General features: G+C 35.4%; 1 protein-coding gene across 4 annotated transcripts in view; it reads left to right on the forward strand.

The window, feature by feature from the left end:
• The window catches only part of LOC108967515 (mannosyl-oligosaccharide alpha-1,2-mannosidase IA), a 267,492-nt gene that overhangs the window by 192,064 nt on the left and 59,494 nt on the right, over positions 1 to 15,934 (forward strand). For 2 of the 4 annotated variants that reach the window (XR_001993263.1, XM_018930994.1), the window contains exon 1: positions 5,586 to 6,785. The exons of the other annotated variants lie outside the window; for them this stretch is intronic. Coding sequence is in view for 1 of the 2 variants with exons in the window: in XM_018930994.1 (XP_018786539.1) it covers positions 5,721 to 6,785 (1,065 nt within the window). In the remaining variant the exon portion in view is untranslated. Of the gene's footprint in view, positions 1 to 5,585; positions 6,786 to 15,934 lie in introns of those variants that run through there. 4 annotated transcript variants of the gene reach the window in all.

Consider the following 15,934-nt stretch of genomic DNA (forward strand, 5'->3'; position numbering starts at 1 on the left):
GTGCCACACATACGCAAACAGTGACCACATGCACCGGTCTTGCAACAACCGCACACTTGCAACAAAAAGTAGCATACTTTTGTGCGCGCACTTAACAAAATAGCGAAGGATGCACCCAGCATATAGACCATGCATACATAATAATCGCTGATGCCAAAGCATGAGAGATTGGTGGGGCGTGGTGGCGTGGTGGGTGCTGAGGAGGCATGTTACTCTTACACTTGCTGCTGTTTTGGTATGTGTGCTTGTTGTTGCGGCGGCGTTGCAGCACCGTCATGCCATTGTCTTTGTGTGTGTGCGCATTGCCAAGTGAGATAATAATAAAAAGCCCTTTGAAGCCCGCAAATAATGAGCGTTGAATGTTGCCATTCGCGTGTTGGTCGCTCTGTCTGCGCCTTTGTTGCCACCTCTTCTCCGCTTTGCTTTGTGTTGCGTACCTGCTCGTACTGGGTTTTCGTAGTCGCTACTGCTGCTGTGGCATGTTTACGTGTTTACGTACAATTATATTCGTGTGAACCCGTGTGTTCGCCTCCGCTTGCGTTTTGCCGCATTGTGCGCGCTTGTTTTTCTATTGTACGTGGTCGCGTTGCATGCCTCCTGCATTTCTTCTTCTTTTTTTTGGCTATGCAGGTGCTATATTTTTCGGTTGCGCCCATTATAAAGTGTGATGTCTTTTTTATTCTGCGGTTCGCTTATTTCAGCGGGCTTCTAATACGTGTGCTTGCATGGATCTATATTTTTACCATGGTATGGTATACCCCAGTAGGTACGAGAGTGATGTAATTATTTGGAAAACTAGTCTCTTGAGAACATATAATCTACTACATAATCTTCCATAATTTTTTTTCTGTTGACTTTCTTTAGCTGATTTCTTTAGAGGCTTTACCCTTTTCTGGCATCCGAAAAAATCTTCATATACAATCCTTCTAATCTCATCTTAAAAATAATGATATCTATAGGTTCGGTCAGTGAAAAGCTCTAAAACAGGCTGCTCTTACAGAATTCTTTCTGAGAATAAGAAATATGGAATCAAAATTCTTTTCGCTACTATTATTAAAGGGTTACGTGAGTTTTGACGCGTGAAAAAATGCCTGTTTTCACCATTGGTTTTTTTTTTCCTAAAATAATTGAATCAGAGAGCAATACTTGAATAATATTATGTGATTTTTTCATAATCTCTGTTTTTTTTTTTGTTTTTTGAAATTTCGCCATTGGACGCCATTCGGAGGCATCTCACAAAAATATCTCCACGTTGTGATCGGCTTAACAGCCGAAGAATTCTTCCAAAATCAAAAATTCAAAATTCATCGTTTAGAAAATGAATATAGGTCATGATAATTCGAATGGTTTAGAAAAATAAGTAAGTGGTTTATAGTTGCGAAAAAAATCTAAATATATACTATTATATATATACTATAAACGGAAAAAAAAACACTTCGACAAATCTTGAGGTAATCCGTTTTAGAAAAACTGTGAAAAATTTCATTAAGATCGCTTCAATAATTTCTGAGAAATGACCATCGGCTATGAAAACGATGTTTCGAGTAAAACACAATCAAAGACTGCAGTAGCTGACTGGTCTAGCCTGACGGACCGTTCGCGCAAAGGCTCAACCTCTTCTAGAAATTGGAGCTGTTTGAAACAAGCTCCGTTCTTCCTAAAGCCTCTATTTATTACGTCTTTATTGATATTGTCGTGAAGCTTTGGTAACATATTGTAGACATATATATAGACAAAAAAATATATATATTCACATTTTTATACAAAACATCATTATCAGGAAGGCCTCCGTGAGCGACGGCGATTCCAGAAACTCAAGCTGTGTTAAACAGACTAAATAAAGAAGGAAAAGCTAAGTACATCTACAAAACGACTTTTGGAAACGTATGCACGTTTTGAGCCTTGCGTAATTATGTTTAGGGGCGAATTTGCAAAAAAATTAAAAATTCTTGACCGAGGAATAAATTGATTATAAAAAAGTCGTAATAAGRACAAAAGTCATATGCAGTCTTTGGGCAATGAAACGGATTGAAATTCTACCAATAGAATACTGTCTTAACCTTAAGGGGCTATACCAGTGTGACGCATGAAAAATGAAGCGATTTTCGTGAATTTTTTTAAGAGAAAGTACACGAATGAATATTTCGAACTTCTTTGAATATAATAAGGTATATTTTCAGCTATATTTCGGGATTCTTTTCTTTTACAAAAATGTTGAAAAATAGCGGTATTATGGGCTGTCTTCGGAGGTGCCAGAATAAAAAGTGCCTCAACTGCTGGCATGATTCCGGCCGAATGCGTAGCTGAAACAAATTTTTTAAAAATTTTATTAAACTTAAAGATATTTTCTATACAATAACCTACGATCTTTCAAAAATTAACAAAATGGCGTAATTTTGAAAAAATGTTTAGTTTTCTTAGGTAAAAAATGCCAAATTGACAATTTTCAACCAGTCAAAAAGATCGTAAATCTTTATATTGTAAATGTATTCAACAATACTCAGTTTTAATTTGAAGTCGATCGGTTAATTTCTCGCTGAGTTGTGATGTCAGCAATTTTGAAAAACGTCGTTTCGAGAAAAACGCGTTTAAAATTTCACTTATATATGTCGCTCTTTAGAACGCTGCTATTCAAAAACTATTTAAGATACGACCTTGCCGACTTCACAAGATATTTTTGGAAATATAAACTATCGAAAAAGCAAATAAAATATTTTTTTTTTTTTAAGTGTCTTCCTGGTATAGCCTCTTAAGTTCGTTAAAAAACATTTTAAACCCTGGTTGGCTTAACCCTTTAGCGGATATTGGAAAAATTTTCATTGATCCGTGGAATCTGGTGAAATTTTTAGATATCTATCCAGAATCAAGCAGGATATTAAAAAGCGGAAAAATATGGGTCTAGTTCGCAACTAGTTACAATGTGAATAAACCATTTTACGAACTCTGCCCAATTTCCTAATGTAGTTAACTTTTTATCTTCGTCTACTCTTAGTTACTTGCATTGCGCCACCGTACAACATTATTACAATTAAACTGAAAATATTATGTTGATTTGCCTACCTTATTCGTCTAATTCCGCTACCATGGCAAAAGGATACAATAAAATATGACGCTAGGCGTTAAAATGTGTATGTATTTTGCACTTTCTAACACCTCATTTCATTTCTCTTGCTCTACCGCAGCTCTTTGTTTAATTTTTTTATTTTAATTTTTTCTTTTCTTACTTTTGTTTTCCAAATTTTGGTTGTGTTTGTTTGCAATTTTTGCGTTTAGGCCTTTTTTTGTTTTTATTGCAGTGTCCTCATAATTTTGTAGATCTTTTATTTGCAATTTACACCTTTATTATTATTATTTATTGTTCCCAGTTGCTTTGTGCACATCTTTATTTTCATTTCATTCTTGTTTCCCCATTTGATAATTTCATACTTTCGCAAATTAAAGCCACTGTTGCTGTTTAGGCGAAATTATTACGGCTTTCGCACCTTTGTCATTCATCTTCGCCATTACTTTATGTAAATAACACTCATTATCATTATTATTGTAATCATCATTAAATATTTTGCACATTGAGTATGGTAATTACAGTTCTTTGTTGCCTTTATTTGCTGCATTTGCAAAGCAAATGAAAAATACTTGAGATTTATGCGCTTTTCATGCCGTTTGTAGTTGAAGGATGCTTTAATTAAGGCCTTTTTTTATTTTTTAGATCTCTTTTAATTAAAGTGGAAGAATCTAAATAATTTTGTACAGCTAAAGCTTATTTTAGTTTCCTCGGGCAAAAAAGAAAAACCCTATTTGAAGCAAATTTTTCTTTGATAAAAAATTAAACATTTTATTAGAATTTGTTTATTGTTACAAACATACAATATTAAGAAAGAAATTTGGAAATTTTTGGAATAAAATATTTTAAACATCATTGCGACGCCATTTCCAGTGATCTCTCGGGAAAAAGATGCGTAATTGAATTTTTGGCACATATTTTTACAAAAAAATTTATTTTAATTTTTTTTTTTCAAATAGTTGTAATCGAAATCCTTCGTCCAATCTTTAAGAGTAGTATATCAAAGACCTCTGTGAAATTTCATGAAGATCGGTTGAGTAGTTATCGAGAAATCTTTCCAACCGACTTCAAAAACACATTTTCGAGAAAAATGCGTTTAAAGACGGCGCACTTTGACTAGCTAGCCTCGAGCGCACAAGTTCTCAAGACTGTATCTCCGAAACTATTACTCGGATCAACTTGAAAATTTAGAACAATATTCTAAGAAATGTTATCCATTCTGGGACAATGAACCACTATTGTTTTCACTAAGCTCACGAATAAACTCAACGTTGTAAGATTTGTTTTATAATTTAAATTTCATCTATAAAAATTAATCCATAAGCATAATATTGTACTAAATGGACCTTAAATGTTATACTCGTATATTTTCCTTGTACCAGATATTCAGTGTTCCCCTAAAAAGTTCAAAGCTACATCCAGTCGTCTTATAATTATTATCACATAAGATTCTGATGCTCTGTGTGTGTTTAAATTTTGAAGCCTTACATCATACTTATTATCCACTCTCTTCTCATAGATCCCCCCTGGTGGCGCCATCTATATGTCGACTAGTGCGTTAGAATCTGCTATCTTTATTGTTCAGTAAAATGTTTATATGACATTTCATTGATTCTAAGTGAATTTATTGCACTGGGCTGGGCCCCCCTCTATGTAAGCCATTAGTCTGCTAAGTTGGGTGGTAATTTTTGCTGACTTTCCTGTGGCTTGCTGTATTTGTACCCGGAAGATTAGTCTAGGGTCTAATCTTAGCTTAGCTTACTGATTTTTGCGTTCTAAGTCTTTAGGTATTATAGCTTCGATTCAACCAAAGTTAACGTTTCTTTTGTCTTAATAACTATTTAGTATTCGTACTTCCGAACTAAATACTTTATAGCTAAAAGCTGTTAGTTTACATTTTTAATAATCGGGGTTATAACGACTTTTCAGGTAATTCAAATGGATGGTTCACCTTACGTTTGAGACAGCCAAACATCAACAAAATAGTTTAGTCCCGCACCTCTACACACTTTTCAACTTTAAATTTTGAGTTTTTGAATGCTCCTAAATGTAGGCAACATTTCTTCTTACATAATTATTTAGCATGGAATAAACAAAATATATTAAAGTCATTTTTCAATTTCATGCTGCGCAATAAAGTAGAAATTGCAATAACCACTTTCGCCATATTTTGGGCATAAAAATTAAAGAATCATAAATCTCAATTTCTGCGGTTGAGGCATCATTTGTACTAATAAAAGTATCATACGTTTGACCACAAAATAATAGCGAAAATAACCCACATATATATTTAACTAAATTGTACAAAGTGCGGCCAAAATCAATATTGTGATATTTACAAAAACAGAAAAGTCCAAATAACGAAACGAAATTACGAATCAAAAGTAGCGAAACGAAAATCGAGCAACAAAAAAGCAATGAATTTAATTCGAATTTAAAGCGCTTAAATAAAAGCGAGCACTCAGTGGAATAAAAGCAAAAACAAAAAAAAAAAAAAAAAAAAAATCAGCAAAAAAAGAAGAAAATAAGCAAAAACATCCGATCAACCAATTGCCATGATAAAAAAGTTGCGCAGCAAAACGCCAAACATCAATTAATTTTGCTCAACGCCGAAAACGAAAATTTCAGCGAAAAAAAAAAAAAAAAACAGCAGCCCAAAATGTGCACGAAAACATCGAAAACGCCATTGCTCTTAATTGGCGGCGTCTGCTTCGTCATCGTGCTGGTCGGCATTACTGGCGTGACGCTGATCAATAATCTCAATTTGTCCAACATCATCAAGCTGAACGAGAAAGTCGCCAGCGACAGCATGAGCTCACACGACGCCGAATTGCGCGATATGAATTACGCCAATAATCACCCGAAAAATATATACAAATTCGATGAACTCTCCGCGCCCTATGCACTGGCTGTGGGCCCGCACCCACAATCGCTGCCAGCGGCCGCAGCGCAGTACTCAGTTGTAGCTGCAGCRGCAGCATACTTAACGGGGGATGACGGTATGCCGCAGCAAAATCCAGCCTCATCAGTTGTTGATGCCAGTGGTGCGACGCTAATTGGACGACCGACGGCAGCATTAGTAGATGCTGCGGCAAATAGTGGTAATGCGGCGGCAGCAGCGTCGACGCATGCGATTACGCAGTTCTCGGGACGACAGCAGGCACATGAAAGATCGCAAAGCAGAGATACTGCTGCCGCTAGCAGTAAAGGCAACGCTGCAGCAACAAATGAAAATGCGAATGCATCAGCAACATTGGTCAATAATCCACAGGTAAATACTACGTTACAATCTGATGCGTCAATATTTGTTGCTCATAGTGCTGCACCTCCAGCGCCAAGCAATCGTAGTAGTTTTATTGTCGCAGCTTTCATAAATTCGAGTGCCTACAGCACTTCACCATCATCGGTAGCATCTCCATCAGCATCAGCATCAGTTACAGCATCATCAATCAGTGTTGACATTGCTGCTAAATTGATGTTGCCACTAATTCTCAATGGCAGCGCAAAGATATCGCCCGGATTTCGTAGTGGCAATAGAGAGCTGAATGCGAATGAAGAGCAAGGATTTGCGTTTAATACACTTATGAGCCTAAAAAGTGATAACAGTACGAAAGATATTTCCGACATGCATCAATCGAAGAATGTGTTTGGTTCGTCCGGGCGTTTAGTGGTGCCCGCAGGCGGACAAGGTGTTGATGAGGAGAGACGTGATTTTGTAGTGAAGGTAAATTTTATATTTATTAGTTACTTAATTTTTGTCATGTACCATGATTTTGTGACTGATATAGCGTAAATTAAAGTTTTCACAAAGTCTCTAACACCAAACAGGAAACGTTCGAGACCGATTGGATTAAACCGACCGTCTATCAGTTTGTATCTATAGCTGCTCATATGTCAAAACTTGTATCTGACCATTGTATGATAGCATAATGCTGCCATAAAATTTGAACTATCAAAATCAAGTTTTTGTATGTAATAATATCTTTCATGACATCCTGGTCAGACGTTAACGCGACGCTGTTTTTCCAAAAAAATTTACTGACTTTGTAGCCAATTTCACTGATCATTCCGTTATTTCAACGATGCCAGTAAGATCGTAGTTTCTTAATCACCTATATTTTTATTTTATTTAAGTGTTGATGTTAATGAATATCTTTGCCGTGGTTCGCCGTTAAAGCGTTCTCGACGCCCTTTGAATAGTTTATGCCTATCAAAAACTCTTGCTCGTGACAAACAATTATCACGATGTTTCGGCACCAGAAATTTAAGTTTTTTTTATTATTAATTTCACCGTACTTTTCAAAGACTGCGGCTAGGCATCTCGACGGAGTGTAGAAAATTGAAATAATTAAAGTTATTATTTATTGCTATACGTATGAAGAATGATCTATATACAGGGTTTGTCAGAAAAATAATATTACTGAGTCGATTAAAAATTTAAAATTAATAAACCAATCGTTACAATTCTTTAAAAACTTTCAAAATAAACTTCTTCTGCGTCGGTGCAGCGCTGCCAGCGGGATTTCCAAGCACTTAAGGCGTCACGGAAGGCATTCTCCGGAATAGCCTTGAAAGCCGAGGTGTATGCTGCTTGGACCCTTTCTATTGTCTCAAAGTGCTTGCCTTTAATCGGCCTTTTCAGACAAGGAAACAGAAGAAAGTCCGGGAAGGCCACATCTAGGCTGTAGGCTGGCTTCGGCACCTTTAGGATGATTGCCTTGGTTAGATAGCTGTTCACAATTGGCTGCAATGTCTTGTCGGACCCGATTGACTCTTCGTTTGAGTCTCTTGAGGACTTCCATGTAAAACTTGGCATTGACGGTTTGTCCAAGAGGAACAAATTCATAGTTCACGATGTCTTTGATGTCAAACAGACAATGAGCATCGTTTTCACTTTGTCTTTGCTCATTATTTCCTTTTCTGGGCGAGGAGACGATGGCGTGTGTCGGTCCGAAACAACACACCACTTACTTAAGCAACATTTGGGTAAGCCTACTTGATCATATCAAACGTGTCTGTGGCAGATTTAACAAGTTTCACGCAGTATTTACCTTTGTTCGGCTGCATTTTCGGTTTGCACCACTCACAGAAGGGTGCTCGAAGACAACTGACCAGTCGCTCATTTGTCAGCCAGGAACGCCCGCTACCGAATCTAGTCGGTGCGCGCACGTTCCGAAGTGTAGTCGCGCTGGAAGAAAATTAGTCCTAAAACTTTCCTGACAAATCCTGTAGTTGTACTAAGTTCAAATCTACTCAAATTAAGCTATCAATCTGAGAAGTTTTCTTAAAGTTATCAGAAGTTGTATAGCTATTTTCACATTGGCATGCTCCTTTGGTGCACTAAGCAAATGAATAAATTGCAAATACAAAGTTATTTTACTGAATTAAGCCTAAAAAGTCACAATAAAAACATCTGAAATTTGTTTATATGTTTTTTTAATATCTCTTTTAACCTAAAAACTTGTTTTTTTTTTTGTCACTCGGTTACATATCACCAGGAGTGCCTCAATTAAATGAATAAACAAAATATTCTACAAAACAAAAGAATTTTTTTTTATACTATACATGAGTATACGCACAGCTCTCTTAGTATTTAATTTGCTTTTTTTTTGTGTAGTTCATTAACATTCTAGCTGCGTTCTAAGCAATTAAGCAAATATTTGCAATAGCCGAGGTGGCACACATTTGCCTTTGAGTTTACGTTGACAAAGCAATCGATTAATGCTTGGCACAATATTTAAGCGACGAGAGCGGCAAATTCTAAATAAATACAAAAAAAATATTGGACAAAAAAATACAGAAAATAATTTCAAAAAAATGAAAACAAATGTGGTACACTCTCGGAGGCAAAAGCTTAAACAAACCCAAAATACATTAATACTTCTGTGTGTTTACGGGCGTGGCGTGCCAATATTTATTTTCCTCAGTTATAGTATATGTATATAAAAATATGCGTACATGCATACACAAATACAAATGTTAATGTTTGACTTAGTTTAAAAACCAAATTCGTCTTAAAAGGAAGCAAAACTATGCGGCAAAAAAGTTGAAACATTCATTGAGAAGGCTTGCATTAATAAAATATATTTAATGAAAAATGTATCGCATATAATAATATTATTACGAATTTTACACCATAATATGATATATACACCGTTTTATAAGTATATATTAAGCATATATCATGGTATACATAAATATAAGTCTAAGTAAGTGGAAAAATAGCAATATCGGTGGAATATGTTGTCGAAAAGATGGATCTCTGGACAACACAGCAGTGTTTGACGTTGTTTAAGCACAATCCAAGGAAATTTTTGCGTGCCTATCCTTGCCAATATGTCATTAAAAAAAGCTCAGTTAAAACCAACAACAATATAAATTGTATAAAAATAATTATGTGACTGTTAATGACAATTTAGCAAACCACACTTGGCAGTTAAGTGATTCAATTCGAAATGCATTGCATAACAATTATAAAATGGACTTCAGAGCTTACATTTTTGCGGTCAAGCGTTTTCCAATTTAAACTTTCTACACATGAATATGTAGTATAAGTGGCCCCAAATTGTTAACATCAAAGATTTTAGAAAAAAAGTATTATACATATTAAGCAAATTTATTTTGACATTTAAAATGACAATCAAATGTCACAACGCCGCCAACACGCAAACCGCCACTTGAGTGATTGACTGACAGAAGTGCCCGTACAGCTCACTTAATAATCACGCATGAATTCACTGTCAATCACGTTAAACTCGTGCCGGAAAAATATAATGTTTTTAAATTTGAAAAATTAAAAGGATTATTGGAAAACTGTTAGAGTGTTAGATGAACGCGCCAAAGTTGTAATTTTTTTAAATTTTTCTAATAATAGGTTGTCAAAAAAGTCTTGCGGTATTTTTATTGAATTTTTTTTCAATTTTCAATTGTTCATAAAAATTTTTTTGATAACTCATGCCCAGCTCTTGACGGATGCTACGGCTACTACTATACCAATTTTATCGCAATTTTCGACGACAGGCCTTCCGGAGCGTGGCGCATCTTCGACCACCTCTACACCAGAACGAAAACGTTAAAACCATCGTTGTGCGGTGGAAATGGAAACTGTATCGGGTCCATAAACTGCACAAATTTTATTGGCGGCTTGAGATGCATTTTTGCCTTTATCGTAGTAGTACTGTAAAATATGCCKTATTTTCTCTTTATTTTGCTCCATGTTTGGGACGCTACACGAACGACTTAAAAGAAACGACAATCAATCAAACACGTGTAAGCGCGTGAAATGAGTTTTCCGAAAATGTATAGCATGACCCGATGCGACGAATAAAACTAGAACTACGCGCTCTCAGCGCCAACTAGCGAAAAAACCGCAAGACTTTTTTGACAACCTAATATGTGTTCAACATTAATGCGTTTCTCTTAGCACTGGATACCATATAAAATTAAATAAAGGTGTATGTCAAAATGAAATGAAATAAAATAACTATATTTGAGTTGTGCTATTTTTAAGAATGTTCATAGTATATGCATTTAATCTTTAAATAATATCGACTGAAGTATTTTGAATAATGGTTAGCACCCACTTTATCCAGTTTTCAGTAACTTGATACCAATATCGGTCCAATGAATTTTTCATATTTGTTGCCTTATTTTTAAATAAGTAATGAAGGATATTTTAGTACGCCTTCCTGAAACATGCAAGCTATCATTTTCGATTTTGTGGCACAATAAGTTATTTCCATGTCGCTTCGATCCAAATATATGACAAAAACTATCCTTCTCCCATTATATTTAGTTTTAATTTTTCGCCTCTACCGTTGTACAGGTAAAAAGATGTGTATTTAACAAAAATATTTATATCGCATATGGAAGGAGGTATTACCGATAATTGAAACTAAAATTCGCAAAATTCATTTGTAAACAGACTTAGCACTAGTTTAGAGGTTATGCATGGCTGTCCTCGGGTAAAAACAGCTTTTTCAACAAATTTTTTCTCATATAAAACATGAAATATTTTGTAAAAACTTTTTATTGTTATAAACATACACTATTAACAAAAAAGTTCTGAAATTTTTGGAAAAAAAAAATTTTTAACTCGGCTATTGCGACGCCATTTCCAGTGATCCCTCGGAAAACAGATGCACCCGAGTTGGCAGGATAACTCTTTACGGGATCATATAAAGAGAAAAAATACGTATTTTAGTTAAGGAGCTATACCAGTGAAAAATTAGGCGATATTCGTGAATTTTTTTAAGAAAAAGTACGCAATTGAATATTTCGAACTTCTTTGAACGTAATAAGGTATATTTTCAGCTATATTTTATAATTGTTTGTTTTACAAAAATGTTGAAAAATGACGGAGTTCTGGGCTGTCTTTGGAGGTGCCAAAAAAAAGTGTCTCAACTGCTTGCATGATTCCGGCCGAATGCGTAGCTGAAACAAATTTTTTTAAAAAGTTTATTCAACTTAAAGATATTTTATATACAATAACCTACGATCTTTCAAAAATATCAAAAATTAACAAAATGGCGTAATTTTGAAAAAATATTTAGTTTTTTTAGGTAAAAAAATGCCAAATTGACAATTTTCAACCAGTCAGAAAGATCGTAAATCATTGTATTATAAATGTATTCAACAATACTCAGTTTTAATTTGAAGTCGATCCGCCAGTTTCTCGTTGAGTTATGACGCCAGCAATTTTGAAAAATGTCGTGTCGAGAAAACCGCGTTTAAAGTTTCGCTTATACATGTTTGCACCTCCGAGCGGTCGCTCTTTAGAACGCTGCCATCCACAACTATTCAAGATACGGCCTTCCCGATTTCACAGGATAATTATGGAAATATAAGCTATCGAAAAAGTACGAAAAAAAATTTTTTTTGAAAGTGTCAAACTTTAAAACTTTAACTAGCACTTGAACGAAAGATAAAAATAAAATTACATTTTTGGCAGACATTTCTACAAAAAAATTCAAATTTCGGTGAAAATTTCTCAAAAAAAAAAAAAAATAAATAAATAAATAAATAGTTTCTATAATAGTTTTTCAAATAGTTGTAATCGAACAAAAGAATTCCTTAATCCAAGTCTGTGCGAATTATATTTCAAAGATCTGTGTAAAATTTCATCAAGTTCGGTTGAGTAGTTCTTGAGAAATCGTGCCAACCGCTTAAAAAAAAAAGTTTCGAGGAAAATGAGTTTAAAGACGGCGCACTTAGCTTAGCTAGCCTTCAGCGCTTTCAGATTCTGGTATTTAGTCATTTTATTCCCTAATCTTTCTAAAATTATTCAAAAATTATTGTTTCAAAACTTATCAAAGCATTTAGTAAACATTATACAAGTGTTAAACCGATTTGCCATACGAAACCAAGGTTTGATAAATATTATATGCCATTAATAGTCACTTTATAAAGTACCAAGCTTTATATTAGCTGTATAATATAGGTAACAACAGCTCAAACTGTAGAAGAAGCTCAGTCTCAGTTCTAAAATGTGATAAATAAATGCACAATATAAGCTACAAATTATTAGTTTTAATATCATATATTGGTTTCAATAAAAATATAATCGAAAAATCGCTTAAATTCCACTTAAGTTTCCTTTTAACGCATCACAACAATTCACTGAAGAACCCAAATATTTATAATCAATTTCGACATACTCCCATTTATTTGAAACTTTACTTAATGCCGCACACAACTCGCCTCTTTAATTTACTGTACTGCAGTGCGTATACGTAACGATGACACTTCAGTGCCTGCCATGCGCGCTGAAGCCACACTGCAACAGCAGAAGCAAGACATAATCACACACACACACGCATTCATACATGCGAACACACATACATACACGCGCATACAAATGCAATTACGCTCGCACGCCCTGTCTCGCCTCCATTTTCGCAAGCAGAAGGCAAAGAAAAGAACACAGTAAAGTGAAACTTAAAGCGACATGAAAGCAAAAGGACCAAGCGAAGTGGCAGGCCATTGGCAACATGTGCCGCCAGCGCCACGCCACGGAGGTCAAAGACGAAATGCTGCAGCAGCTGCGAGTCGGTGAGTTAGGCGCTGGTGAACGGCCTTGAAATTCTCACCAAAAAAAAAAAAAAAACAGGTGGAAGCGTACAAGCGAAGGAATGCGATGCAAAGAAGCTGGTGTATGAATTGAGGCCGAAAGCCGCATACAATCAATTTGTTGGACGCGCTAAAGCGGCAAAATGGCAACTCAAACTCCGCCTTTGGCACAAACGTACAAGACACACACACAAAAGCATGAAGAAAGCGCTAAAAGAGCCAACGCAGACAAGCAGAAAGGCATTGGCTGGTTGGCATTACTACCGAATTGATGAAGCCTGAAGCGAACCGCTAAACCGCAGTGCTAACGTCGGTAGATAAAGAGGCGCGTCAAGCGAAGGCGGCAAAAAGAAGTGATTCATGAAAGTGGGTAATCAATAAAACTGAAGTGGCTGGAAAAACGCCTACCAAGACACGCCACAACAACACACACGCAAGTAGATATAAATGTAAGAGTATTCATGTCTGTTAGTGTTGGCGGCTAATGGCGCATTGTTTTCGATTTTTTGCGGAAAGTATGAAGTAGATAGTTTCTTTATTATTGTATTTGTATTTGCGTTTCCTTTGGTGGCATGTAAATAGTGTTTGTCTGCGCAGCAGGCAACACGTGTTACACGCGCCGCACACATGCAGTGCCTTCGTGTCTATTGACATTTGACTATTTCGTGGGTGTAGACGCACACATGTATGCCTAAGCAAATAAAAGCGTTTACACACACATACAAAGGTTCACTGCATCATTTCTATATATGTACAACTATGAGTGTGTATGTAGGTGTGCACACACAATGGCTTATAGCAGCTTGTGCGTTTAATGGCAAATCAATTGATGGCAATATCGATAACCATAAGTCTTTTTGTTTTGGTCTATTGTTCTGCCAAAACTCTTACTTTGCATTCCGCTTTGTTATTATTCGCCTTTGTTTTGTTATTTTCCCACTCAACTTGTTTACCGTAAAGTATACACTACATATATGGTGCTTCAAAAGGGAAAATGCTTTGTTTACAATACGCTATCTCTGGCAAATTACAATAGTAATTGCTGGTCTTTGACCACAACAGTCACAATAACAACAGCAATACTCAAACATACTTATATAAGCATAGCGGTCAAGCGTGTGTTGAGTGTGTGTGTGTAATAGTTTAGATAGTGGCACAAATTGCTTGCAGCTGGTGTTGTATTGAGTGGTAATGCAAACATGGTTCACTTTCGGATTTTTCTTGTAACAAAATTTACTTAAGTACTTCATGGATTGAGTTATTATGTAAACAAAATAAACTTGCGTAATATGAAAGTCTCTCATAAATATTGGGTAGTCGAAAAAGTCTTTTAGTATTTTGTCGATAGCTGTGGTTGCATTCGTATATTTCCAGTGCTACCAATCACATTGTGATCATACCAAATAGTGTTGGAAAGGTTTTAAGATTTTAAGCTTCATTTAACCAAAAAAAAAAAAAAAAATAATTAAATTCGGGGAAGTTGAAAAGTTACAGCTGTTCAAAAATGTGTGAAAATAATGAAGAAGTTCGCTATATTTTGAAATTTTTGTATTAAAAAGGGCAGAATGCCACGCAAGCCACCAATGAAATTTGTGAAGTTTATGGAGCCTATGTTGTATCAGTTTGTGTAGCACAACAAAGGTTCCTTCGCTTCTGTTCTAAAAATTTCGATGTGAAAGATGCATCTCGCTCTGGCCGAGCTAGCGTTGAAAGAGTCGATGAAGTTATGGAAAATATTGATCAGGACTGTCACATAAGCAGGCATGACATCGCTAATTAACTTAACATTCATCTTCAGACGGCTTTAAATTATTTAAAAAAGGTTGGCTGCAAAAAGAAGCTCGATGTTTGGGTACCACATGAATTGTCTGTGAAAAATTTACTTTACCAAATTAACTAGACTTCAGGAGAATCATATAAAAATTATTTGTCGCAGTTTTTCGCCGAGAAACCAGGAAATGGCAAAAATAATATAATTAGGTTGTTCACGCTAAGGTGGTTATCAGGTTATGTGGTTATTAGATTAAAAATAACCTCAATGCTCCGTAAACATTATATATTGTATGGTTATTTGCTTATTTTTACACAAACAGCTGTTCATTGTTTACAGTTTAAGTTCAATGAAATTCCTACTTATAAAATGCCTAAACAAAGTTTAAAAAGCAACATAATTGACTTTAAAATAAGTTCTGCTATTCAGGTAATGGAATTTATTGAAGGTATGTGCTTATTAAATAATCCCAAATTGAAGGGTTCAAAAAATTCTTTGTATGAAATTTGCAGACATCTTGCGCCCTAAACAGTGCCACAATGCAATTGTAAACAAAAAACAGCTGTTAATAGCAGAATTTCCAATAAGAAAATCTAAATGGAAATGTCATTCGCTTAGTTTTATTTATTTTTTGTGCTGCCATTTAGTAAAATTCCAACGACTTTCTAACACTGRAAATAAGCAAACAACCACATAATCTGTAAACAAGGGCCTAGGTTGGTCAAAGTTGGTTATTTTGTCATACCGCAATTTGTTGTTGTTTACTTAATCACATAACCACATAAGCCGATAATCACCTTATGGTGAACATCCTAAATATATAACTATATTTGTGCGATTTTCCTATATATGGCGAGACTTTCTTCATATTCCATGGTTTCAATATTCCGAACATCAGTTGAAAGGCTATATGCTGTTCTGCTGTTGAAGAGAAAACAACAATATTTTATAAACCTCAGCTGAAAGTCAACGTGTTTTGGTGGAAGTTTTTGGTGATCACCCTATAGCAGAACGAGTGCGCCAACAGTGCTTTG

Source organism: Bactrocera latifrons, unplaced genomic scaffold (assembly GCF_001853355.1).
Source record: "Bactrocera latifrons isolate USDA-ARS-PBARC rearing strain unplaced genomic scaffold, ASM185335v1 scaffold_19, whole genome shotgun sequence".
In the NCBI taxonomy this organism is placed as follows: Eukaryota; Metazoa; Arthropoda; class Insecta; order Diptera; family Tephritidae; genus Bactrocera; species Bactrocera latifrons.